This window comes from Dermochelys coriacea, chromosome 11 (genome assembly GCF_009764565.3).
Source record: "Dermochelys coriacea isolate rDerCor1 chromosome 11, rDerCor1.pri.v4, whole genome shotgun sequence".
Lineage (NCBI taxonomy): Eukaryota > Metazoa > Chordata > Testudines > Dermochelyidae > Dermochelys > Dermochelys coriacea.
Genome location: NC_050078.2, coordinates 64,763,993 through 64,791,654, shown reverse-complemented (window position 1 = coordinate 64,791,654; position 27,662 = coordinate 64,763,993). Strand labels below are relative to the sequence as shown.

At 43.1% G+C, this 27,662-nt stretch overlaps 1 protein-coding gene across 3 annotated transcripts in view; it reads left to right on the top strand.

The window, feature by feature from the left end:
* PLEKHM3 (pleckstrin homology domain containing M3) overlaps nucleotides 1-27,662 on the top strand; it is a 137,758-nt gene that overhangs the window by 87,209 nt on the left and 22,887 nt on the right. For all 3 annotated transcript variants that reach the window (XM_043505656.1, XM_038422576.2, XM_043505654.1), the window contains one exon: nucleotides 13,340-13,497. In XM_043505656.1, coding sequence (XP_043361591.1) covers nucleotides 13,340-13,497 — 158 coding nt within the window. The remainder of the gene's footprint in view (nucleotides 1-13,339; nucleotides 13,498-27,662) is intronic.

Sequence of the window (27,662 nt, the reverse complement as noted above, 5' to 3'; positions counted from 1 at the left end):
TGAAGGGGCGGCTAGAGGGGTTCCACGTGCTGCCCCCGTCCCATGTGCCGGCTCTACAGCCAATGGGAGCTGCGGGGGCAGTGCCTGCAGGCGGAGGCAATGCGCACCATGCAGAGCCGCCTGGCAACCCCTACGCCTAGGAGCCAAGGTATATGTTGCCACTTCTGGGAAGTCCCCGAGGTAAGCACCTCTTGGAGCCTGCATGCTGCACCCCCTCCCGCACCCCAACCCCCTGGGCCAGCCTGGAGCCCTCTCCTTCATCCAAACGCCCTCCCAAAGCCTGCACCCCGGACCCCCTCTCATGCCCCAGCACTGAGCCCCCTCCCACACCCAAACTCCATCCCAGAGCCTGCACTCCCCCCATACTACAATCCCCTGCCCCAGCCCAGAACCCCTCCTGCACCCTGAACTCCTCATTTCTGCCCCACCCCAGAAGCTGCACCCTTAGCCCAGAGCCTGTACCCCCTTCAACACGCTGCCTCAGCCCAGAGCCCCCTCCCACACTCTGAACCCCTCAGCTCCACCCCCAGCCCCAAGCCTCCTCTTGCACCCCAAAGCGCTCATCCCCAGCCCCACCCAACCCCCTGCTCCCGCACCCTGAACCAATTATTTCTGGTCCCACCTTGGAGCCCTCACCCCCTCCTGAACCCCAAACCCCTACTCCAGCCCAGTGAAAATGAGCATGTGAGTGAAGGTGGGGGAGAGCGAGCAACACATAGGGGATGGAGTGAGCCGGGGCGTGGCCTCAGAAAAGGGGTGGGGCAGGGGGCGGGGCAAGAGTGTCCGGTTTTGTGCGATTAGAAAGTTGGCAACCCCACTTGAAACCTCGGGGGAAAGAAGAAAGAGGCTGGGGGAATGAAACGCCACGAATGTGAAGGGAGAAGCTTTGGCACAGGAGTCACCTTGTGGAGCTCAGGGTGGATCTGGCACCAGCAGTTTCAAGCCATGCTGTTTACTCTGAGGCACTTTGGCTCCTTCTTCCTTGTGTCAGCTTGAGCTTTTTCACCGCATTGCATGGACGTGCTTCATGAGGGCCTTTCTTTTTCCCCACTCTTCCAATAAATTATATGCTTGCGTGTTACAGAGACGCAGATGATCTTCATTATCGGTGGACCTTATGGGGTTTTTTCCTGTTCTCTCTCCCCATCTCAAAAGGTATAGACTGATTTCCTTAGGTGGAATTTCATTTTAACACCGTGGCCTGTTCCTAAGAGGAGACTGTGTGTCATTTCACTGGAGGGCCATGCAGTGCTGTATGCTCAGAGAGGGTTTCCAGGTGCAGCAAGGGAGAGTTTTTATATAAGGAAGCAAGTGCATCTTGCCTGTTGCAAGGCATCTCAAAGCAAGTTAGCGACGAATGTTTAATTGAATTGACTCTGTTTTCTCTTTAATCTTGCCAGTGTGTATTGCTAAATTTCCTTGGGGGTGGTGGTCTCAGCTCTGGGTTTGTTATTAGTTTGCAGCAGAAGTCATTCCGCAAGACAGGTTAAACTTGGGGAATTGTGTGGGGGAGGGGAGCAATCGCTATTAAGATTCCTGGCCTCCGGTCCCCCTCCTGCACACAGCACTTGTAGGACATGGATGGTTATTCCCAGTTAGTGTTGAAGCTCTGTAGATGCCTATGGCAGTTGCTGTGTTATCGAGCTAAATCTTATGATTTTCTTCCTGTGTAATGGGAAAGTTCCATTTCTCCAAGTCTGCTGGAGGCAGCTGCTAACTTGTGTTTAGTTCAAATACGGCCTGTTACAGAGGAGAAACACGGCTCTCAAACACATGCAAAAGGAACACCTCCTTTGTTTTATTTATTCGTATTCTAGTAGCGCCTAGTGCCAACCAACTTCATGGCCCCTTGCACGAGGCACTGACCAATGCATGTATGAAAAGACAAACCATGCCCTAACTAGCTTAAAATTTAAATATGCAAGATGGGTGAAGGGTGGGGAAAGTGACACAGTATAAAACAGATGATTGGGAATTAGTGAATAGAAAGAGTACAAGACTTGACAAGGGTGACACAAGGAGTCAGTGGCAGAGCTGGGAATTGAACCCGCCTCTCCTGAATCCTAGCCCAGTGCCTTAGCCACAACTTACTCAGTAAGTTACACACCCAAACTCCCTGAACCCCAACCTCCTTCCCCAGCCTGGTGAAAGTGAGTGAGAGTGGGGGAGAACGAGCGACAGAGAGAGGGGGGATAGAGGGGGGATAGAGTGAGCAGGAGCAGGAATAGGTGGGGCAGGGGTGGGGCTTTGGGGGAAGGTGTGGAAAGGGGGCGGGGCCTGGGGCTGAGCGGGGACTTGGGGGTCCACGAAAAATTTTAAATCAAAATGGAGGTTCTCGGGTTGCTAAAGTTTGAGAACCCCTGTTCTAGGGATTACATACCACTTACCCCATCTCCTCTGTGCCTCACTTGTGTCTACATGTAAATCCAATGGAGGGAGAAGTGGAACAGATTGTCCAATGCTCCAGACGCGGTTTATTAGGCAAACCAGTGTTCCTAAAGTGAGTGCCTTCTAATAAATATTATCTTCAGTGAAATACACCAGCCTCTACATAAGTAGTTAATGTTACTGCCTCAGTGTTGGCTTATAAAACAACTTTATCACATCTGTGACGATAATGATTAACAAGCTGATTTACAAGGGTGGGGTCACAGAGGCATTTGGCAAATTTACTGTCTTGCAGTGGCAGTTATACAGTATCTGAGTTTTACGATGGTCTCACCTCTGTAACTGAAATACTTAACCCTGGACTGCTCAGAAGTTTTGCAGTCACAATAATGAGAGTGTGCAACTTGGCCTCATTTGTGTGTTTTTAGTGGCTCAGGAAGCTAAACATCTAGTAATACAAGTTCAGAAAATTTGGGATATTCCTGGTTTTCTTACCGATGTTTATTTTCTGATCGTTCTTCCACCATGGAATAGTGACAATGGCCCAGATTTTTAAAGGTATTTAGGTGTTGCTGTGCTCACTGTTGCAATGCCTCACTGATTTCAGAACCTTAACCGCAAGTGCCTAAATCCCTTTAAAAATGATATTTAGGCTCCTAAATCAGTGAGGCATTGCAACGCCAAGCACAGTAACACCTAAATACCTTGTAAAAATCTGGACCAGTATGTTTCGAGAGATGACATTACGTGATGTATCATGGTTATTGTCATTGTGTCACACCTCACCAGGCATGTATGGCATACATCTAGCATACAGAGACATATAGAGAACTCTGCCCTTAGTTCAGGTTGTACGAAGGTTTCCACTGAAGTGCTGCTTTTGTCCTCGCATCCTCATTTTCAAATGTCGTATGTCCTTTTTTAAAAAATCCCCTCCCCTTTTTTTTTAAGTTTTCTATTTTAATTTTTATCCTATGGTAATTCAGAAATAATGGCCCACCAAGTTCAAATTAGTTTGATTCAAGAGCCCTTGATGCAATCGAATACAGTGTGACTTTTTCAGACGTTCATGTGCTTATTTTTTGGAGTTGCTCATCTTGAAAATAGGTATATATGAATTCTCTGGTGGTCTCGTGCAAACTTTATACAGTTTACCAAAAGTCTTGACAATCTTTATGCAGGTCACCAAAGATATTGATGTCCTCTGTCCTATGCAAACATCTGGTGCGCTTCACAAAGTTAGCCAAAGGTACACAAGGATTGCTGTACAGCTGATAAACCCCACAAGTACAAATCATGCATGGACTTTAGTGGAGGTTACAACTCCGGTTCCTGAAATATTCTTTCTTATCTGGCATTGTTAGCAAACTTCCTCCCATGTACTCCTACCCAAACCGGGGAAATGTATGAATGCTCAAAGTTTTTTCAGACATCTGACAGTTTTTAGAAAGGGAACCAAAATGGCCTTGATGCAAGGAGCAGGCATTTCTGTGATTCTGGACTTGAGTGTGAGGATGTGTGGATGAAAGGGTATTGAGGCACAAACTGTTAAGCTTTGCAAGCTTTGTCAGCCCCCTTTATGGAGCTTGGTGGTCTCAATTTGCAGGGAGTTTGGCCAATCGTTTATTTTTGTCCACTTCCAGTTTCCAGAGATTCACACTCCTAGTACATCTCTGTTGAATAAAACAATATGAGTTGGAGGGTAATTCAGTCTCCATCTTGTCCAATGGACCCTTGGGCTCTCTGTTGAGGTTGCCAATGCAAGGGTACCAGTTACATTGTCTGTTCTGACTGGAATGTCTGTTCATGGGGAACAAAACTGAGTCTACCAACAGATCACCAAATAGTCACCTACCGCTCATACTTTCAGTCACTGGCCACTTGGGCTAGGCTTGAACCAGTGATTTAGAGGTGAAATGTTCTGCTACTGTTCAGCTGAGCCATCCAGTCCCCTAGTTAATTTTTAATATTAGAAAAATTATTGCAACATTGTGTTCACGCTTTTGTAGTGGGGTGGGTTTGTGCAACCTTCACTCACATGGGTAAGCACTTACTCATACAAGTAGCCTATTGACTTCAAGGGGACTAGGATGTGAGTAACTCCTCATCAGTGTCAGTAAGGGGCTCTTATGGCATATTTCTCTGTTTACAATAAGAATTTGAATTACAACAAACTAAAAGCCTATAGCTGAAAGATATTCAGTGAAGCTGGGCAGGACAATATTTATTATATATATTAGTCTAAAAGGACAAGATAAGGAAGCGAAAACCGGACTAATTCCTGCTATAGAAGAGTCAGGCCGCCATCAAGGGCTGCAGTCTTACTGACAAGCAGTGAAGCTTTGAAAAGTTCATGTTACCATTCATGTTCACATTAATCTGATGTCCACAGGGATTTCAGATTGAACAATAGCCTTTGCTCCCTTTCATCTTCAGCATCCTCCCGGTTTTACAAAGCTTGGTCGCTCCTTACAAATTACATCCAGCCTACTACCTAACCAAATGAACAATGCCACAGAGAGAGAGAGAGAGAGAGAGAGAAAGAAAGAAGTGCTTGAGTTACATGTTTTCATAATTTCTTGACTTTGCTGGGGGTGGCTTGTGTGTTTTAAAAGTCACCTAGGACAACTCCTTTGTCCTTTCTGGGCTGGGTAACATGCCATTTGTTTGGTACAAGAAACAGCATGAATTTTGTTGATCAGAGCTTGTCTACACAGAACGCTAGTGCGCAGCAAATCAGGGTGTGAATCTACAGGTACTAGCTTGCCATTCGAGTGACATCCCATTACTCCTGTAGTTCTCGAGGAGGGTGTTGTAATGTACTATAATCGCATCAATTTTAGAATAGCCATGAGAGGATGGCTCATTGTCTCCAAAATCATTTTCAGATTGACTAATTGGGCCATTTTAGTGAGGGAACTGCTGCGTGCCAGCACATGACTGGGACCACCCCCCTCACCATAAATAAATCCTGGCACTCACAATGTAAAATGCAGTAAGGAAATCATTTTAAAACATACCTCCACCACGTTTTTTAACACACTGCAGAGTTTGACTTACAAGACAGACTTTTCCTACACCCTCAATCTGTGATCCCCACTACAGGTGAAGTAGAACTTAAACCCCAGCAATGGTTATTTTTGGTTAAAATTATCTAGGAGATTTTAAAGCTTTTTTCATTATGTGTTGAGACTCTTATATTACATACAGTGCCTAGCCCAGTGTGGCACCGATCTCAGTTGGGTGCTACCGTAAAACAAATAATAATTATTCTGAGGAGTGTGATGATTTCCAGTCTCCAAGTTCTCTTGCTCCAGTGAGTGGCATGTGGCTTTAAGTTTTAATAATATAGCTTAGCAAGATTTTCTGTTTCATTTAAAATCAAGAGGCTCCATTTTTTCCCCTCAAACATAGAAACCAAAAATTACCAGCCGTGGTCACATTACTGTAATGGAATAAATGAGCCCATGGTAAGTATTCTATGAGATGTGAAGAGTCCTTTTTCTTTTCTGTTCTGGTCAGGTTCTTATACCACACCCGTCCCCGTGGGGTCTGAGCGCCTTCCAATAAGGCAATGTTTGCTATTTTAAAGAGCTTGGTTGATCAGTTAGATGGATTAATGATGGGTTTGAAAAGAAGTGTGCTCCCTCACGCTGCCTTTTTCTCCTAATTATTGTGCTTTTCCTTGCAGTGGGTATAAATGTTGTCGGTTGGCCAAGGGAGAGTGGAAGGGGAGAGCTGAAATAGGTGGATCGTGTGAGCCTTTTTCCAATCCCACTGACCATCATTGGCTGCGGCACTTGAACATGACACTGCAGTTTCCGTGTGCAATACATGAGTAATAAACGGCTGCACTCAAGCTGTGGTCTTGAGAAACCAACGTGAGGATCTTGCTCGCTCTCCTTTTTCTTTAATATAGTTGTAATTTTTGATTGCTCCGCAAGAAAGCTTCAAAGCAAATTGATGCCACCTCCTACCCTAGAGTGCCCGAGAAGGAAGAGCCTTTCCTCACCAGTGCACCTACCCAGAGGCCAGGCATAGTGTGGAGTGCAGAGGGTTCAGTTCGCATTGCTGGCCATCTGGATGGCCCCTGAAGAGTTTTTTCTATGCCCAGGGAGGACCAAGGCCAGGGATCTGCCCTCGGTGCATTTGGATGGCTGCACTGGGGGGAGCACTGGTTTTACCTGTTGTACAGATGTAGTGAGAGGTGCCCCTCCCCATGCACCCTTGGGCAGAGTATCACCTCCTCAGTGAGCTCTGGCACCAGTTAAGAACTACAGTCAAACCCTTCTCGAGCACTATGGCAACTGGCCTACAATGCCAGCGCTGGGCTGCTCCCCACCCAATGAGAACAAAACTTGTGGGCTTGTAAATAACAAGTGTGGCTTCAATAGACTGTCACATCACAAAACTAAGACCTGTTAGGTTGACATGCAAGCTGGGCTGCATAGAGGCCTAGTGAGTGAATGATCGACACTGGCTCCTATCCTGGGCACCTCAGTAAAGTGTTCAGGCTCCTAGCCTGTGATGAGTGCTGATGTGGCACTCCTGTTTTCACCACAGTCACACAAGCCAGAGCCTGTGTGAGCATTAGAGCCCCTCAGGTTTGAAATCTAGGCATCTAGCTGCTTATTTAGGCAGTTGACTTCAGTAGGAGCTGTAAGCCCTCAGGCTTCTGATTCAGGGGGCTAACTTTGAACACCCGGTTTGAAACTGTGGGCCACAGTCTCCTTAGTTGGTCTTGGAACGCACAAGCGCTTCTCATTGGTGGCTGGACTGTGTTTCAGATGCTCCCCTACCTGCTCAGAAAATGGGCCATGTCCTTTCCACCTGCAATCACCAGGTTTTCCATTGAGGGGCACTGAGAGGACGCACCCTCCGCTCGGATGCAATGAAAGAAAACTTTAGCTACCTCATGTCTTAACACTAAAAGGGTCTACTGAAATGTTGCTGCTTTGTTGCAGCAGAAGATGAACATGACTCAAACATATAACCTAGTGACCATGGTCTTCTGTCTTGGGGAAAACAGGCCGGTTCCCCTGGGAAGGACTCTGTGGCTCCTCTTTCTTTCTGCTTTTAACCCCTCGGGCTTGATCACCCCTCCTTTCTGTAGGGGACTGAGAGGAAACAAAGTCTGCTATATCCCTATCTGGCTAGGTTCATTTAACACACCTCCTCCTTTTCCCATCTATATGTTTTCATAAGGCTCGGGATCTGATTTCAGCATATATTTGCAGGACTTTCATCCTGGGACTCAGTCTTCCTAGTGCTGAAATGTCTAAAAATCGACGTCTTCGGCCTCAGTCTCTCTCTAGAGAGTGCTTGGTTACAGGTCCCTTTCCCTCAGCCATAAGATGCCCATTACAGAGGCATTATGGTGAAACTGTTTTCTGGGACCCATAATTAAAAATCCACAGATCGCAGGGCCAGATGGAGATCAATATTGCATTCTCATGAGATACAAACATTAAAATGAAAAAATTCCAAGGAAATGTCCTATCCACTGACCAGCAATGGTCTGTGATGAAGTGAAATGACCCTGAATTTGCAGACACTAAAAACGGCGATAACGTCAGTTTGATGTTGCATTTTGTCCTCATCCTCAAATGCTGTAAAAGAAGCTATTATTCATATTACAGATTGGGGTGCATGTTGCTTTTGAAAACTGGATCTTCACTGCAGTATACACATATGTATACACACCAGAATTATCAATCAAGGCAATACACTGCTTTGACAAAAAATGTTTCATGGAAAATATACATCAACTGTCCTCACCGTTCTGGCCATCTAGGCTTTCTCATGGAGACAGTGCAAGTCTTTGTGGACAGAACTGGTTTGCCATTAGGTGATGTACATCTGAGTTTAATCCCCAGCTCTGCCATAGTCTTCCTGTGTGATGTCAGTCAAGTCACATACTGAAACTTTGCCTCAGTTCTCCATCTGTAGAATGGAAATACTTCCTTTCTCCCTCCCTTTGCCCGTCTTGTCTATTAAGACAGGAAGCTTTTTAGGGAAGTTACTGATTTTTACTGTATGTTTGCACAGCTCCTAGCGCATTGGGGCCATGAATTCAGTAGAGGACACTGAGTTATATTGGAATATACATTAATCATAGTAATTTGCAATGCATTAGTAAAACCCAAATTTTGCATTTTTCTGGGTGTCCTGACTAGTCTAAGTCTATCTTGTGTAGATTGTAAGCTCTCTGGAGCAGAAAACTGTATTTTGTGTCTTGTGCAGACCTGAGTCTGTTGTCAGTGCTTACTAAATACAAAAAAATAGAATATAAAATTGAAGTCTTAAGTCACAATGCCAGCTGTATAACGATTACCAAAAGTGATATGGGTATAGAGTAAAACCTAGATGGACTGTCTGCATGAAGTGAACATAAGATGAAAGATTAAATGGCTATAGGATTGGCATTTTGATCTGAACTTTTTTGTCCCACCACAACTGTGAATTAAGAAAGACTAAAAGAGTCCAGTTATCCAGATATTGGATGGAATGTTGACCCCAAAATGGCCATACTGGGTCAGACCAGTGGTCCACCTACCTCAGTACCCTATCTCTGCGTGTGACCAGTACCAGATGCTTCAGAGGGAATGAACAGAACAGGGCAGTTGATCAAGTGATCCATCCCCTATTGTCCAGGCCCAGCTTCTGTCACTTGGAGGTTTAGGGACACCCAGAGCATGGGGTTGTGTTCCTGGCCATCTTGGCTAATAGCCATTGATGGACCTATCCTCCACCAACTTGGCTAATTCTTTTTAGAACCCATTTATTCTTTTGGCCTTCACAACAGCCCATAGCAACAAGTTCCACCGGCTGACTGTGCATTGTGTGAAGAAGCACTTCCTTTTGTTTGTTCTAAACCTGTTGTGTATTAATTTCATCGGGTGACCCTTAGTTCTTGTGTTATGTGAAGGAGTAAATAACACTTCCTTATTCACTTTCTCAACACCAGGCATGATTTATGGACCCCTGTCATATCCCCCTTCAGTCGGGTCTTTCCTAAACGGATCTGTCCCAGTCTTTTTAATCTCTCCTCTTAAGGAAGCTGTCCCATCCCCCTCATCATTCTTGTTGTCACTCTCTGCACCTTTTCCAATTCTAGTGTATCTTTTTTGGGATGTGTGACCAGACCTGCACACAGTATTCAAAGTGTGGGCATACCAGAGCTTTATGATATCATCTGATTTATTATCTATCCCATTCCTGACCCTGGTACTTCACACTACGTCACTCTAACTACATCGATCTAAGTGCTACGCTTCTTGCGGAGCTGAGTTATTAGGTCGGTGTAGTGGGCAACTTACATCAGCGGGAGCAACATTGTACTGTAGACGCTTACAGAGTTAGGCTGACATAAGCTGCCTTACGTCAACCTAACGCTGTAGTGTAGACCAGAGTAACTATCCAAGTGGCGTCTCTCAACCTCTGAAATGCATATAGAAGTTAGTGCAGTGCTGTATGAAGCAACGGCTGTATCTTGCCCATAGGACCAAGCACTTGCTACACTCTGTTCTGTGTGCTGGATCAGTCCTTAGATCCCTAGGAGTATTGCAAAGGATCCCTCAGATTTCTTTTCCTATTCAAAGGGGTGCTGTTGGGTGAGTGCCCGTGTAGCGATAAAGTAAGGGTTAATGTTAAAGCCAGGCCTTGCTTTACTGATGTGTAATTTGCAGCATGTGTTATCAGGGGCTACAATATTATCCACGCCTTCCTGTTAGAAAAATGCCTGTACGTTATTGCCTTTGCTGAAGCTGTGTATGTACATTTCATGCGTCTGTGTTGGAAGAGCCTTTCTTTGCGGGCTTGCTGCCACTCCCGGAGAGTTAACGCTCTTTGAGGTGCAGAAATTGAAGCATTTCCACAGGCTTGGAGAGAGAGCAGGGAGTGAATGAATCATGGAGAAGAGTTCTTTAAATGACAAAGACGAAACTCCAGGCCCTGCTTTCTCCTCACACGTTATTTGCATTCAGACACAGACCTGATATCTTTTTGTTTTAATATTTAAACAAGAGTCCTTCAAATATACATAACTCCCTCCCCCCATTTAGCCAGTCCTCTTAGTCTGTTGGTTCCAATTATGGTTTTCTGGCCAAGGTTTTCTGACTGCTGATTGGGGGCACCTCAGCTGCTCAGTGCCACACATAAAAGAGGCCTGACTTTCAGGCCGTGCTCAGCACCCACCCTGAAAATCAGGTCCTATTAAGGTGACTCGGGCTGGGACCTAAAAAATACCTGAGGCACCCCAAAATCACTAGCCAACTTTGAAACTCTGGCCAAGACGTTTAAACAACACTGCTGCTGTGTCTCACGCTTCTTGGATGCTGCTAAACTTCCGTCCTCCACCCCCCCCCCCCGCTTGATTTGGACTTTTGACCCTCAGTTGCTCTTGAGTTTGAAAGCAAAAGATCTTACTTTTGTTCTAACACTGCAGCATTAACTTGTTGCTCCTCAGGTTTGGATCTGCCTATAAGGTTAGCAGTGTCAGTGCCTTGAACCAAGCCTTCATGTTCCGTTACATGCAGTGACCTTTCTGAATTGTTTATGTTCCACTATAAGGGATCTTCCTATGCCAGGATGCAATAGGAACGTCATTTTCCCCTCGAACATGAGCAGATGTCCTATCTGTAATGTTAGCAATAACATCGCCGCTTCCTGTTCTCGCAGATGTTCTCAACAGTGCAGAGCTTTGGCAAGGAGGGGACACTTCCATTCAGTGGCATCCATTAAATTTCCTTTCCTGCTCGTGTTCTCCCAGTGATGGTGATGGGAAGGGTGATGGAATAGAATGGGCCTTAAGAAATAACACTGCTAGACAGAGATGAAGAATGCTACTGGGATTTGTATTCACCAGCTTTGCTTTGAGCTTCACCTTGGCCACATTGGCTTTGTATCAACCTGAAATGTCCAGTGAAACTCAAGTGGTATGAAACCGTGTGATTTAAAACCATTGGGCAAAATGTGTTGAAAATCCATGTGAGCCCAACCTGGCAAGTTAGGCACACGTTTAAATATGATCCTTCATCTATATGGGAGCTGGGGGCATCTTTAGCATATTCCTTTAAAGAACAGTTATAATGTTCCTATTAACTGTAGGTCAGTGTCAAATCCTACGACACATTTCTACCAGTAATCTAGCAAGCTACCATTCACACCATGGGAAGAGAGGGGAGGAAAAGTATCATATGAGGGCCCTGTGCTTTGCTCATTAAGAAATTCTGCTAGTTTAGGGAGTAAAGTTCATGAAATTTTGTCTGAAGAAGTATTTTGCCTGAAGCGCCCTTATTGAAAGGTTGTCACTGAATCAGAAATTTAGAGGAGTGTTGTGGCTAAGGGCTTAATCTACAAGACAGTTTTTTCACACCAATAAGAGAGTGCAAATCACTTCTGATTGCCTTACACTATTGTCTGATAGTGGATTGATGTGGGTCTTTTTGATTGGAGAGCTGGTCACTTAAGGGGAAACGGGCTTTTCCTTTGAATAATTTATTTTAGAATTCATCTAGTTGTAGAAAAGAATAAATACAATGTTGGAATGGTTATCGATGTACCAAAAAATCACTTCTTTTAGAATTAAAAACCTCCATTTGATCAATGGGAAAAATAGATTTGGGTGCAGAGTTGTGATTCGTAATAAAAGTGAATGAAGAAAAAATTCGGATTTTAAAACATCATTGGCGGTTGGGCCAAAAAAAGTGAATAAAAAGTAAGAGCAAAGGAAAAGAATTTAAGGTAGTTTCACAGATCTTTCTGCATTTATGTTTATATGAAATAATGAAACTCTTCTTAGGCTTGTCTACACGGTGGGGTAGTGCATTCTGTGAGAGTGTAGTTTCTAAAGGCACTGCACGTTGCACATTAATTGGTCTGTGTGACCACCGCTGGTGTGCACTAAAAGTTCCCTAGTGCACTTTAATGTAGTACTGTTTCAAACAGCACTACATTGAAGGGTAGTAGGAAATGATTAGTGTCCACCAGCAGAGTCTGCCCAGACCAGTTAGTGCATTTTAGAAATCATACCCCCTAGAGCGCATTCCCCCATGGTATAGACAAACCCCTATCTTATCCCATCATGCCTTGGTATTTGAACATATGTAGTACAAAGAATGATCCACTATTCAGTAATGTTGTTGCCATATATACGCTTAACGGGGGACGATCACATGAATTTTCCACTTTTCACCATTGTCAGTTCTGCACAGATTTGACCATTAATATTACTTTGACCATACTTATGATTTGCATGCAGCTATAACTGGGAGTTATATTCAGATTATTTCAAGTTTCAGAGTAGCAGCCGTGTTAGTCTGTATCTGCAAAAAGAACAGGAGTACTTGTGGCACCTTAGAGACTAACAAATTTATTAGAGCATAAGCTTTCATGGGCTACAGCCCACTTCATCGGATGCATAGAATGGAACATAAAATAAGAAGATATATAGATATAGATATAGATATATACATACAGAGAAGGTGGAAGTTGCCATACAAACTGTAAGAAGCTAATTAATTAAGATGAGCTATTATCAGCAGGAGAAAAAAACTTTTGTAGTGATAATCAAGATGGCCCATTTAGACAGTTGACAAGAAGGTCTGAGGATACTTAACTTAGGGAAATAGATTCAAAATGTGTAATGATCCAGCCACTCCCAGTCTCTGTTCAAATCCAAGTTAATGGTATCTAGTTTGCATATTAATTCAAGCTCAGCAGTTTCTCATTGGAATATGTTTTTGAAGCTTTTCTGTTGCAAAATTGCCACCCTTAAGTCTTTTACTGAGTGGCCAGAGAGGTTGAAGTGTTCTCTTCTTATTTCTAGATTATTTCAGCTGGCTGTGAGTAGACACTTCCCTGTCTTAATGAAAGTGAGACAAACCTGTCACTGTTTCAAGGAATCCTGCTCCTTTATGGGTTTGTCAATGTCATTGTTTTCTTCTTCCAGGTCATTGAAGGAAAATTGGCTCCATTCTTGGGGAAGGTAATCAAGTTTGCCACCTCTCATGTGTACAGCTGCAGCCTTTGTAGCCAAAAGGGCTTCATCTGCGAGATTTGTAACAATGGAGAGATCCTTTACCCCTTTGAGGATATTTCAACAAGCAGGTACAGTATGCTTCCTTTCATATGTTTTACCTGCATGTCTTATCCTCTCAAATTCCAGGTCAAATGACATTCCATTTCAGTGGTTGTGGGGAGTGGGCCTCACTAGTTCTCAGTTAAGGACGTCTGCCCTGGACTTGTGTTCCAGAGAGGCCATCCCTGAGCCTGCATGCAGATAGATGGAGAAGGGCCACTTTGTCATTTATCTGGTTCAAAAGGACCTAAAGCCCCATTTCACACAGGTCTCAAACACCAGTAGATCCCACTGCTAACGCTCAAAAGGATAGAGGTGTTCAGTGGCTGCTTTCCAGCAGGAATACTTGAAATCTCCCTGTGGCTAAGCACAAACTGAGTTTTCACAGGGTCCTACAAATCCAAAGCTGAGGATGACTTTTTAGGTCTTTCCTGCCTTCAATTTCACTGGACCTATGGTAGAATGTACCCATGCATTATTAGATAATTATCACCTCTTCTGAGTTACAGCCGCTCCCTTACTGTGAGGTAAGGATATAACTGATACTCTGTTGTCCAAGTGTGTATACATAGATTTATATTGACATCCACGTGCACACACAGAAGTCGTCTCACCCACCCACCACTAAAATGTAGCTGCCTCTAGGTGAGAATACAACAGCTGTTTAATAACAGTCTGGGAACAGGAAGTGAGGATGGATAGTGTATCCAATTGAAATCACATGGACCATCTAACAAGGCTCAATGCAATAACCCAAACTGGAATTTGACCATAACACTGGAGCAATGTTCTTACTTTTTCAAGAAGTTTCTTGGGTTTAGAAAAATCACAAGAGGTAAAGACCTTGAATTTCTTATCCATCAAGGCAATGACACCTCCAGCAGTACAATCTGTCCTTTGCAAATACACCGTCATCTTAATTTATTATCAGGTTGCATTAGTAGAATTAAAGCAAAAAAAGTTAGAGGAGCCTACTCTGGGGATGATCAGGATCAGCTTGTTAAAAATTCTGCGTTGAGTTGACAAAGATCTCTGTGTCAGGAGTGGCCAAGGCCAGCCTGTTAGGGGTTTCAGGCTGACATGTCTTTCAAAGAGTATTTGCACATTCCTTCTCTGAATTCACATTCCAAGAAATGTGGAGACAAAGCATGGGACATAAATTAAACAAGGTGTGCAGTTTTGTTTTATAAATGGTGTGCAAGAAAAATGTATCTGGAGGGAGAAATTGGAAAGGGAAAGACATAGATGAAACGGCGCAAGAAGACTATGAAGACGGTACTAAACAATTAAAGATATCCACAAAGCCTGAAGAGAACAGAAAAATAAGTAGTGAAATAGTCAGGTAGTGAAGCTTAATTGAAGTGTGTGTGTGTACACGATTTGCCTATTGAATGTTTGATTGGCCACCAAAGCCCTGGGGTTTGTAGTGTCTACAGCCTGGCAACTGAAACCAGAGACTGCATATCTCACACTTGCAGAATTTAAAACTTTCTTGAAAGAGATAGCATTTCTCAAAGGGCTAATGAAAGCCGAGTGAAACAGCTCCTCTCTCTATTTGTACATCAAATCTATTTGTACATCAGAGGTCAGCAGTTATTTTTGTTCAAGTGGCACAATGCAACAAATACAAAATAATTATTGAAGTCATGCCCGCCAAAGGAAGCTTTCTTCAGTAACAGGTTTAATTATGTCACAAACAATGAAGGGTCTCCAACGTTGCTCTCCTTTTTTAGCTGTTCGTTTCTTTTGCTCCCCTCCCTCCTCTTCGTTTGCTAATCCTTGCTTTTATCCCCATCCATCCCCATCCTCACCGCTTCCCCTCCTCACTAGTTTTTTCCCTCTCCTTGCCAATACCCCATTCTGCCTTGGAGCAGAGCAGCAAAGAGAAACTAACCAGATCCTTTCAATTTAATGTTCCTGCTCTATTCCACCTGCAACCAGAGGCAACTGACATTGACAAGTGAGCTTGTATATTTCACTTGGTGCTCCACCAGCACATGGGGAGCAGAGGGGAAAGCAGGTCATATGTGCCGCTGTCTGATACACATGACAAAGATTGCTGATCTAGCCACTCATCATGGTGATAGGCATAATATAAGGACCTACACAGATAGATAGAAATAGTTACAATACCCAGAATAAACTATACCTGTGAGAAGAGAGAACCAGAACAAGATTCAGAGAACTTGGATGCTCTTACTCATCTAAACCTGAAGACATGACTTGTGCTGTACTTTTTACTGGAATATAAAACAACAGGCTTCCTAAACAGCTATTGGTGCGAATTTAGGGCAGGTCTATACTACAGGGTTAAATCGATGTATGTTATGCAATTCCAGCTATGTGAATAACGTAGCTGGACTCGACGTAGCTTAGGTCGACTTGCTGCGCTGTCTACACTGCGCTGGGTTGACAGCAGAAACTCTCCCGTTGACTTACCTTATGCTTCTCGTTTCGGTGGAGTACCGGAGTCGACGGGAGAGTGATCAGCGGTTGATTTAGCGGGTCTTCACTAGACCCTCTAAATCGACCCCGATGGATCGATCGCTGCAACATCAGTCCACCGGTAAGTGGAGACAAGCCCTTAGATTTGTAATTTAGATGTTCTGTTACAAGGTTTACAAGGCTGTAATTAGGTTTCAGTTGCAGTTTTCACTTTCAGTCGCACTTTTCTGGGATTCACTCTTTTTCTCATATTCTTGCCCCCGAGTGTTGCAACTCATGGTACCTATGATCATCTAGACTCTTCGGTGCCATGCTATAGATGTGAAGATAAGAAGAGAATGGCAGCTTTAACTCAGAAGCCTAATTTTCTTTGGTGTTGCTTGTAGGTTTTTGAGCATGCAATTGGTTTTACTAGCAAACTGAACTGGATTCTTCACCATCAGAAAGAGGCGCATGGCAACTTTTTACGGCCATCATCAGTGGCATGTGGAAGAAAAGGAAGTATTTGGGGCTGGCTGAAAATGTGGTCACAAGTGTCCCAGAGGACCAAATTCTGCTCTCAGCTGTCCCAGCGCATACCCATTGAAATCAATGGGATTGCACTGGTGTAACACAGAACAAAATTTGGATCTTAGTATTGTTTTAGCTTCTTTTTATTAAATTTAGGGTAGAAAACAAGTAATAAACAGATCTGCAGTTGATGGCAAAAATAAGTTGTTCTTTGTTCAGTGACCCCTTCGTTAAATGGCTGAAAGACAAAGTGAGTTTCTGTGTCCTGATTTGGGTGTGGAGTTGTTTTTGCCACAGCCTTGCCTTTCTGCTTCCTACTAAATAGCTCACACACTTCGGAGGAACCAGAGTGACAGCTGTCATCTAGCTCATCAGTTCTCAACCTGGGGTCCGAAGCCCCCTGGGGGCCACAAGCAGGTTTCAGGGGGATCCCCCAAGCAGAGCCGGCATTAGACTCACTGGAGCCCAGAGCAGAAAGCCGAAGTCCCACTGCCCCGAGCCCCGCTATCCATGGCTGGAGCCGAAACCTGAGCAACTTAACTTTGCAGGGCCCCTTGTGGCATGGAGACCCAGACAATTGCCCTGCTTTCTGCCCCCAATGCCGGCCCTGGGTTTTACACAGTGGGGGGCTGGAACAATTTGTATAGTGGAGGTGAGAGCCATTGAACCAAATTGAACCCTGTATATGACGGAAGCCACTTCAAGCCAGGGGATGCGGCTGCACCCTAGTCCTGGCACCTATGCTTTTATATGCAGAAAAACAGCTGTTGTGGCACAGGTGGGCCATGGAGTTTCTATAGCATGTTGGGAGGACCTCAGAAAGAAAAAGGTTGAGAACCCCTAATCTAGCTCCGTGATTCCCAACCTTTTCAGACTACTGTAGCCCTTTCAGGGATCTGATTTGTCTTGCATACCCCCAAGTTTCACCTCGCTTAAAAACTACTTGTTTACAAAATCAGACATAAAAATACAAAAGTGTCACCCCACGTTATTACCAAAAAATTGCTGATGTTCTCATTTTTACCATAGAATTATAAAATAAATCAATTGGAATATAAATATTGTGCTTACATTTCAGTGTATAGTATACAGAGCAGTATAAACAAGTCATTGTATGAAACTGTAGTTTGTACTGACTTTAGTGGTGCTTTTTATGTAGCCTGTTGTAAAACTAGGCAAATATCTAGATGAGCTGATGTACCCCTTGGAAGACCCCTGCGTACCCCGGGGCACGTACCCCTGGTTGAGAACCACTGATCTGGCCCTTTCAAACCCAGCTAGACTTCAGCTTTCGAGGGCCGTAAATGTATGCAGAGTCTCATGTCAGCTGAGGCATAGGAAAGTCTCATTCCAAAATATTCTCCTTTGTTTTGAGTTGAAATTTGTGAAGGATGGGCCCTTGTTTAGACAGAGGTATCTAAGAAAGAAAGGGGGAAGCACAAGGGACCCCTCTTAAAGGACTGGTGTTTCTCTTTGCTCCGCTTGTTTGCTCACCGTTCATTTTTGTCAGTCCTTGAGCAAACAGAGTGAATACCTGGATTATGCACTCATCTGGGTTTGAATACACATATATTACATACCCTCCTCTCACTAATCAGCATGACACATTCCTTTGTTGGCAAATGGTTCCAAAACAAACACAATCAGTTCACTTAATTAGCAGGTCTGTGGGCCGTGCTTGGCAGTCTTCTGACATCCGGTTCAACAATACAAAACAACAATTTGCTGTCTTAGCTGTGCTGGAGGGGAGGACTTACAAAGTTATAAGCTTTTTAAGGGTATTTCCTTTCTGTGGCTTCTCTTGGGAGTCAGCCATCCTGTGCAAAGTGTAAATAGGCCATAGTCCAGAAGCAGCAAAATATAAATTGGCCAGTCATATTGGAAGCCTCTTTCAATTTACGTTTGATTTCCCTGTCCTGGTTCCCCTCCTCTATAGCTATCCTTTCTTTTTTTAAGTAAGTGCTCATCAAGGATCTTTCTAAACTTCATAGACTCTGCTTTCTTTGGGAGTCCTTTAAATAATTAGAAATGTATTGAAAGCCCAATCAGTCATTTTAAACTTTGGGGACGAGATCCTCAGCTGGTATAAATTTAGTCATAGTACCATTGACTTGACTGAAGCCATTACAATTTACGCCAGCTCAGGATCTGCCTTCTCTTTTATTGCTTGGAGTTAAAAATTTATTCCAGGCTTAAGTTTAGTGCAAAAAAACCCAACCAAACAACTGATCATCTCCTATTAGGTTGCAGAGTAGCAGCCGTGTTAGTCTGTATTCGCAAAAAGAAAAGGAGTACTTGTGGCACCTTAGAGACTAACAAATTTATTAGAGCATAAGCTTTCGTGAGCTACAGCTCACTTCATCGGATGCATTTGGTGGAAAATGCACCAAATGCATCTGATGAAGTGAGCTGTAGCTCACGAAAGCTTATGCTCTAATAAATTTGTTAGTCTCTAAGGTGCCACAAGTACTCCTTTTCTTTTTCCTATTAGGTTGTTAATTTATTGACCAAAATGTCTCAAAGTAGGCTTTAATATCCCTGATTGTAAATGGGTTTTCAGAGTTGTCCTCTGTTTTGTCAGTACCTGGTCACTACACATGGATATAATCTGCTATTGCTTACTCAGCTTTGTGGTAGAAAGTTTATTTCTCTTCATCCTGAAATGAAATAAAATAAAATAAATTAATCAGAAATGAAAACATAACATCCTTGTGGATGTAAAATTGTCTATAATAACTATGCTTATTTGTATTACGATACAGAACAACCTTTTAAAACATCAGGGCTGTAAATCTCATGAATTAACTGGGAAAATTTCATTGATTCAGAAATTGAATGAAGTGGTTAATTTGTGTCCGATTCTGCAACCCTTAAGTTGAGTTGCACCTTACTCCATAAGTAGTTTTATTAGGACTTCACCCAAAGTAAGTCACTACTCACTGTGAGTAAGATTATCCTTTATAAGGGTTTTCTTTCTTTCTACTTAGATAAAATGTTATGTCTTGTGTTTAAGGTTAAGTTTAATGCTACCCAGTGAATAAGGTCCTGATCTTGCCAACACTTACATACATGAATGATTTTACTCCTGTGAATAGGTTTCAGAGTAGCAGCCGTGTTAGTCTGTATTCGCAAAAAGAAAAGGAGTACTTGTGGCACCTTAGAGACTCAGAAATTTATAAATAATATTAATAAATTTGTTAGTCTCTAAGGTGCCACAAGTACTCCTTTTCTTTTTACTCCTGTGAATAGTCTCCTTGCATTCAGCAGGTCAAGTCACTCACTTGTTGGATGACTTCGTATTTTGGTGAAATACTTTTTTGTATCTCTATTTTAGAACTGTGGAGAGTGGTTCTGTTATGTCAAGGTTAAACTGTTCTAACTTTGCAAAGTTAATGTTCTCCCAATGTCAGGTAAGGCATAAAGTTTTAAGGTAAAAACATAAAAACTTAGGTTTAAAATAGCAGTGCTGTATCAACCAGCATAGATGCCACAGTAAGCTTAAGCCACATTCCTGCAAAGACTTATGCATGTTCCTAACTGTACACCTTGTTTTACAGAAGTCAGTGGGACTAGTCATAGTCCATAAAGTTAAATACACCTGTAATTCTTTGCAAGATTGTGGCTGTATTGTGTTATGGCTGCACTGCCATTGGAGAAGAATGCATTTGAGCCTTTGTGGGAATATCAAAGATCTATGCTGAGTACAGATACTAAAAGGCATCGCAAAGAGCACTTCCAGAAAATCCTTTGGTGCTACGGAAGTGCACCCATCATTGTATCACTTCCCATCCAATTTTCGTTGGCTTCAGTTACGTTTTCTCCTGGATGACCTCTCCACAGTGTCAGCTCCACTGAGCTGTGCTCACAATTTAGGGCCAGATTTTCCAAACAGGTCAGCGTAACAACTGCTGATCTGTTGAAAATCTTGCTCTAAGTGGCACATCGGCTGCAGTGTTGAGCCCTGTTTTTTTTAAAATAGTGACCTTATTTAGGTACCTAAATGGGAGCTGAGTCCTTTTGACAATCTGATCCCATGTGCATCTGTCATATCTGCTCAAAATCTTCTGGACCAATCTTTGGTTTTGGTGTCTTTGCAGAGTTGAACAGTAACTATGTAATTGGAATATGCAACTGGAAAAAGGTTAAATAGTTACCTGGGCCTACGTAACACAGTAACTTTTCTAACAAGCATTGTATTTTGAAGAAGCATTCATTTAAAAGGTAGATTTGAGAGTCTCAGTTCTGACTTCTACCTTTGTTTTTTACCTAGACCTTCTTTACTAACAAAATTATTTTGGCTAAACGTGTCCTGCATAAAACAGACATTGGGCCCAGTCCTGCAAACACTCAGGCATTTGGGTGCTTCACCCATCTAACTCAGTGGAACTACTCTCATGAGCTGTGGTACTCATGGCCATGTTTGAAGGGTCAGGCCCAGAGTCAGGTGTACAGAGATGTAGTAAGGGTAACAGGGACAGTGGCTTCACCAAAATTTTGTTCATAGATTCGTAGATACTAAGGTCAGAAGGGACCATTCTGGTCATCTAGTCCGACCTCCTGCACAACGCAGGCCACAGAATCTCACCCACCGACTCCTACGAAAAACCTCACCTATATCTGAGCTATTGAAGTCCTCAAATCGTGGTTTAAAGACTTCAAGGAGCAGAGAATCCTCCCTCAAGTGACCCATACCCCATGCTACAGAGGAAGGCGAAAACCTCCAGGGCCTCTCCAATCTGCCCTGGAGGAAAAATTCCTTCCCAACCCCAAATATGGCGATCAGCTAAACCCTGAGCATATGGGCAAGATTCACCAGCCAGATACTACAGAAAATTCTTCCTGGGTAACTCAGATCTCATCATCTAATATCCCATCTCAGGGATTAGGCCTATTTATCCTGAATATTTAAAGATCAATTAATTACCAAAATCAGATTATCTCATCATACCATCTCCTCCATAAATTTATTGAGTAGAATCTTAAAGCCAGATAGATCTTTTGCCCCCACTGCTTCCCTTGGAAGGCTATTCCAAAACTTCACTCCTCTGATGGTTAGAAACCTTTATCTAATTTCAAGTCTAAACTTCCTGGTGGCCAGTTTATACCCATTTGTTCTTGTGTCCACATTGGTGCTGAGCTTAAATAATTCCTCTCCCTCTCCGGTATTTATCCCTCTGATATATTTATAGAGAGCAATCATATTTCCCCTTAACCTTCTTTTAGTTAGGCTAAACAAGCCAAGCTCCTTAAGTCTCCTTTCATAAGACAAGTTTTCCATTCCTCGGATCATCCTAGTAGCCCTTTTCTGTACCTGCTCCAGTTTGAATTCATCCTTTTTAAACATGGGAGACCAGAACTGCACACAGTATTCCAGGTGAGGTCTCATCAGTGCCTTGTATAATGGTACTAAAACCTCCTTATCCCTACTGGAAATGCCTCTCCTGATGCATCCCAAAACTGCATTAGCTTTTTTTCACAGCCATATCACATTGGCAGCTCATAGTCATCCTATGATCAACCAATACTGCAAGGTCCTTCTCCTCTTCCGTTACTTCTAATTGATGCGTCCCCAGCTTATAACTAAAATTCTTGTTATGAATCCCTAAATGCATAACCTTACACTTCTCACTATTAAATTTCATCCTATTACTATTACTCCAGTTTACAAAGTCATCCAGATCCTCCTGTATAATATCCCGATCCTTCTCTGAATTGGCAATACCTCCCAGCTTTGTATCATCTGCAGACTTTATTAGCACACTCCCACTTTTTGTGCCAAGGTCAGTAATAAAAAGATTAAATAAGATTGGTCCCAAAACCGATCCCTGAGGAACTCCACTGGTAACCTCCCTCCAGCCTGACTGTTCGCCTTTCAGTAGGACCCGTTGCAGTCTCCCCTTTAACCAATTCCTTATCCACCTTTTGATGTTCATATTGATCCCCCATCTTCTCCAATTTAACTAATAATTCCCCATGTGGCACGGTATCAAACACCTTACTGAAATCTAGGTAAATTAGATCCACTGTGTTTCCTTTATCTAAACAATCTGTTACTTCCTCAAAGAAGGATATCAGGTTGGTTTGGCACGATCTACCTTTTGTAAAACCATTTTGTATTTTGTCCCATTTACCATTGACTTCAATGTCCTTAACTAATTTCTCCTTCAAAATTTTATCCAGGACCTTGCATACTACAGATGTCAAACTAACTGGCCTGTAGTTACACGGATCACTTTTTTTCCTTTCTTAAAAATAGGAACTATATCAGCAATTCTCCAATCATTCGGTACAATTCCTGAGTTTACAGATTCATTAAAAATTCTTGCTAATGGGCTTGCAATTTCAGGTGCCAATTCCTTTAATATTCTTGGATGAAGGTTATCTGGGCCCCCCGATTTAGTCCCATTAAGCTGTTTGAGTTTCACTTCTACCTCAGATATGGTAATATCTACCTCCATATCCTCATTCCCATTTGTCATGCTACCATTATCCGTAAGATCCTCTTTAGCCTTATTAAAGACTGAGTCAAAGTATTTGTTTAGATATTGGGCCATGCCTAGATTATCTTTAACCTCCACTCCATCCTCAGTGTTTAGCGGCCCCACTTCTTCTTTCTTAGTTTTCTTCTTATTTATATGGCTATAGAACCTTTTACTATTGGTTTTAATTCCCTTTGCAAGGTCCAACTCTACTCGACTTTTAGCCTGTCTCACTTTATCCCTACATGTTCTGACCTCAATAAGGTAGCTTTCCTTGTTGATCCCTCCCATCTTCCACTCCCTCTATGCTTTCTGCTTCTTCTTAATCACCTTTCTAAGATGCTTGCTCATCCAGCTTGGTCTACAACTCCTGCCTATGAATTTTTTCCCCTACAGGCTTCCGATAGCTTCTGCAGCTTTGATTTAAAGTAATCCCAGGCCTCCTCTACCTTTAGATCCATAAATTCTTCAGTCCAATCCACTTCCCTAACTAATTTCCTTAATTTTTGAAAGTCAGCCCTTTTGAAATCAAAAACTCTAGTTGCAGATTCATTTTTGTTAATCCTTCCGTTCAGTTTGAACTGAATTAGCTCATGATCACTTGAGCCAAGATTATCCCCTCAACCATTTCTTCTATGAGGTCCTCGCTACTCACCAAAATTAAATCTAAAATGGCATCCCCTCTAGTCGGTTCAGCAACTACTTGATGAAGAAATCCATCAGCTATCGCATCTAGGAAAATCTGAGTCCTATTATTATTACTAGCACTGGTCCTCCAGTCTATATCTGGGAAGTTCAAGTCTCCCAGGATCACGCAGTTTCCATTAGTATTTACTTTATTAAAAACATTAAAAAGGGCTCTATCCATATCCAAATTAGATCCCGGTAGTCTATAGCACACCCCAAGCACTATCGTAGGAGAGGCTCTATTTTGACTCTTCCCCTTTTCCTATAGGACTAGCCTCTCTTCTCTTCTTCCTTGCCCTTCCACTTTCAGCGACTACCTGCTGAGCCCCTTCTTCATTTTCCAACTCTGCAAACCTGTTCCTAAGCTCTGTTTCTCCTTCACTAGCCCGTCTTTTCCTCTGCCTGGTTCTTTTAGTCACATGCTTCCACTGACCACTTTCCTCACCCAGTCTCCCCTCAAAATTCCCCAGCCCTGCTTCCATCTGTAAGTCTGAGCTTTTCCCTTCAGATACCAGATACCTCATGTCTTTGCTCCATCATCTGCTCAAACCCCTTCCTAAACTCAACCAGACTTTCCACCTGCATCTCCAAACCTCAGATCTTTTCCTCCATCAGCTCTATCAGACGGCATTTCATGCAGACAAATCTCTTACCAGGTCCCCCCTCCAGGATCATGTACATACCACAGCTTCCACATTCAGTCATCCTCATTGTGTCTTCCACTACAGGAGTCACTACCACAGCTGCCTCCGTATTTGTCATAGCCTTCCCACCATCTCTTCCAACAGAACTCCGACTCAAACTCCCCTGTTTACAGCTCTGTTTGCTAGCTCCTGTGCCACTGCAGCTGTCTGTTGTTCCACACCATCATTTAAGTTCAGCACCATCTCCTGGCTGCACCTCCCTCCTGCCTGAACATGGTGCCCATCTCCTTTCCTACTCCCTTCTGCGACTTGATCTGCATCCCTGATCTCTCTTCTTTCCGAGATCAAATACCACTTAACTTTCTACCTCCCGTCGCAGATCTTCCCACACACTCCTTCCCCTAGTGCAGAGCCTCGCCTCAGGCCATGCACCCAATCCATCTCTTCCTGCTTCCCAGAAAACACCCCCCTCTGACCAAATAATAATAACGCCTAGCTCGGACATAGCCATAGATCAGCCTTAGATCTTTAAGAACTTTACAAAGGAGGTTTTTACCATTCTCCCCAGTTTGCAGTTGGGGAAACTCCATCATCCTAGCAGCTCCGCTCTCTTTAAATCTTCCCCATCTCCGTGCTGGCAGTACCCCCAGACCCAAGGGCTCACGCATCATCAGGTTGCCCTTAAAAAATTATGAGATTATATTTGATGCATAATAAAGGTTGTGTGCTTTTTCTTCGTCTTCTGATTTTTGACTACAGTGGCTCTTCGCCTGCTGACACTAGCCGAGGGACTGGTTCTACATTTTAAATTTTTGTAAATAAATTTTCAGTGTCACTTTTCGGATTTCCTGTGCACTAGGTCTGACCCCCAAATTTGTCACGTTACTCTCATCCTCAGTTTTAGACCTACAGAATCCAGTTGCGACTGACACTTATCCCTAAAGGTCCCTGTTGAGTGCAAATCTGGAAATATAAATAGGTGAGTGGGACATAAAACACCCTGGAAACCCAATGGCATTAAATGTAGACATAATTAAGGGGAAGTTAAAGATAGGCTTGCTGCCTTAACCAAGAGCAACCGAAGAAATAGCCCTCGGAGCTGCAGAATTTCTTTACGTTATCTACTTTGCTTGAGCCTGTTGTTATATGTTAATAAATACCATTAATTCAGTAGATCAACCCAACTGTCATTCAGAAACATCAGCTTGTTAAAGCAAAGTGCTTTCCCCGCTGTGGAATCTGCTGTCATAGGAGACTCTGAGGTGAATGTTGGTTTTTAGCTGATTATGCCCAGACATGCCGCAGGCATGATTCTCCGCAGCTTTGCACCCTACACCTCTTCACCTGTGCAGAGTGGCTGTACAACATCGCCAGCGGGGAACAGCAGGGTGTTGCAATCAGGCCCAGTGGCGTAAATCACTTGCTGTGGTGTAAATCAGCAGTAATTCTAGTGAAGTTTTATGGATTGTCCCTGGTTCAAGCAAGATCAGAATCAGCCCCAGTGTTTGTCTTCATATTTGGCTCCAAATGCTAATTTTAAACTACAATATATTGTGTGCTACATAAATTTGAGCCTGATCCAGCACCACTTGTACAGGTGAGTAAATCGTACTGACATGGATCCCAGTTCTGCTATTCTAATGTTGAATAGAACCTTGCCATACCAGTGCTCCTATAGAAATCAAAGGGAGTGCACGTGTGTTTGTTATATCCACTGTTTTTCTTTCGTCTTATAATTAGATTGTAAACTCTTTGTAGAGACTGTCTGGGTTCTGTGTTTGCACAGCACCTTGCACATTTGGGTTAGATCCCCTAGGTGCTACCACAACAGTTTATACCAGTGTAGGAATAGCAGAATCAGGCTCTGTTTAATTTAGTTTATTCGCATGTTCCATGGGTTTCGGAACTGGCCAGCATGCATCTGTGCTTTGGGTTTGCTGTCTGAGTAAACTGCTGTCAGAGTAAACTGTTCAGTAAATACACATTGCTGGTCACACATTGCTAGCTCTTTTCTTCAGTTTCTGCAACTATCAAACTGGGATAACAATTGCCTACCTCACATGGGATGGTTTGAGGATTAAGTAGTTGTTTGTACTGTTCTTTAGCCTCAGAGTGCATTCAACCCAGAATATTATCTATAAGCAGGAAGCATTAACATACTAAGAGCATCCCGCATTTGATGATTGTGTGTATACTAACAAGGGCCATAATTATAATTGTTGCACTGCAATCTGTATTTAGTGTGGGAAATTTCAGAGTATGATATCTGGGCATAGGCTTAATAACCTAGACTGGTGCATAGGTCCAGATATAGTGTCTATTCCTTACATGCTATAATCTATATAGCAGATGCATATTTTTTAAAGCAGGCCTGAAGTACTGTATTTGGACATGAAGTTTTTAAACAATGCATAAAATTTTTTCTCCTGTCCATGTCAAGCTGCCTGGTTAAGAGAGTTAGCATGTTGCCAAAAGCAAAGGGAGGAGGGCACTATTCTGCCAAGCGCCTCATGCAAGGGAAAACCTGTGCCCATATTAGTGCCAAGTCTCTTCCATTCATTTACTGTATTAGAGCCCATTTTCCTCTCCAGCATGCGTCTCAGACTGGTTCCTAGGCAACTGTAACAATGTTGCTGCACATGTGCATCAGGCATTAATTGCCTTTGGGGGCTTTTTGTTTTGAAAGTGAATGCAAACTAGTCTGTTGCCTTTTCTTTCTGTTCTGTTAACCTCTCTGAGAGTTTTGCAGGGTGCCCATATGTTACCCGCAACTGAGCGGTGCAGACAGCTTGCCCACACACACAGCCAGAACAAGATTACAAATTGGTTGTCTTCTCTAGACAAGGCTCATTTAAGCTGCAGTGTTCACCTATGTGGGTTTTTCCATAGCTGGGCTACAGCTATATAGCTGAGTATGCTAGATGCAAAATACACATAGGGCACCATTTAGAAAATACAATGAATTGTCCATGTTCTCTTGCTTTCACTCCCTGTCTCTGTGTGAATTTCACCTACAGAGTTCTGGACAAGAGAGGGCCCAATCCTGCAATCCCTAACTCACACATGGAGTCCCATTGATTTCAAGGGATTACTCATCTGAGTAAGGGATTTCAAGATCTGGCACAGAGTAGATTGTTCTTTGTATGACAAAATAAAAATCAGCTGATAAAATTACATCAGAGAAAGGGTGGTCTTGTCACTAGGCACTGAAGTGATGATACTCAGGAGGTCTGAGTTCATTTCCTATCTCTGCCACAGGCTTCCTATGTCACCTTGAGCGACTATCTTCATTTTCCCATAGCATGGGGATAATAATACTTCCTTTCACCCACCCTTTGTCTGGCTTGTGTACTTAATTTATAAGCTCTTTGAGGCAAGGACTGTCTCTAATTATATGTTTGCACAGCACCTAGCACAGGGGTTCTCAAA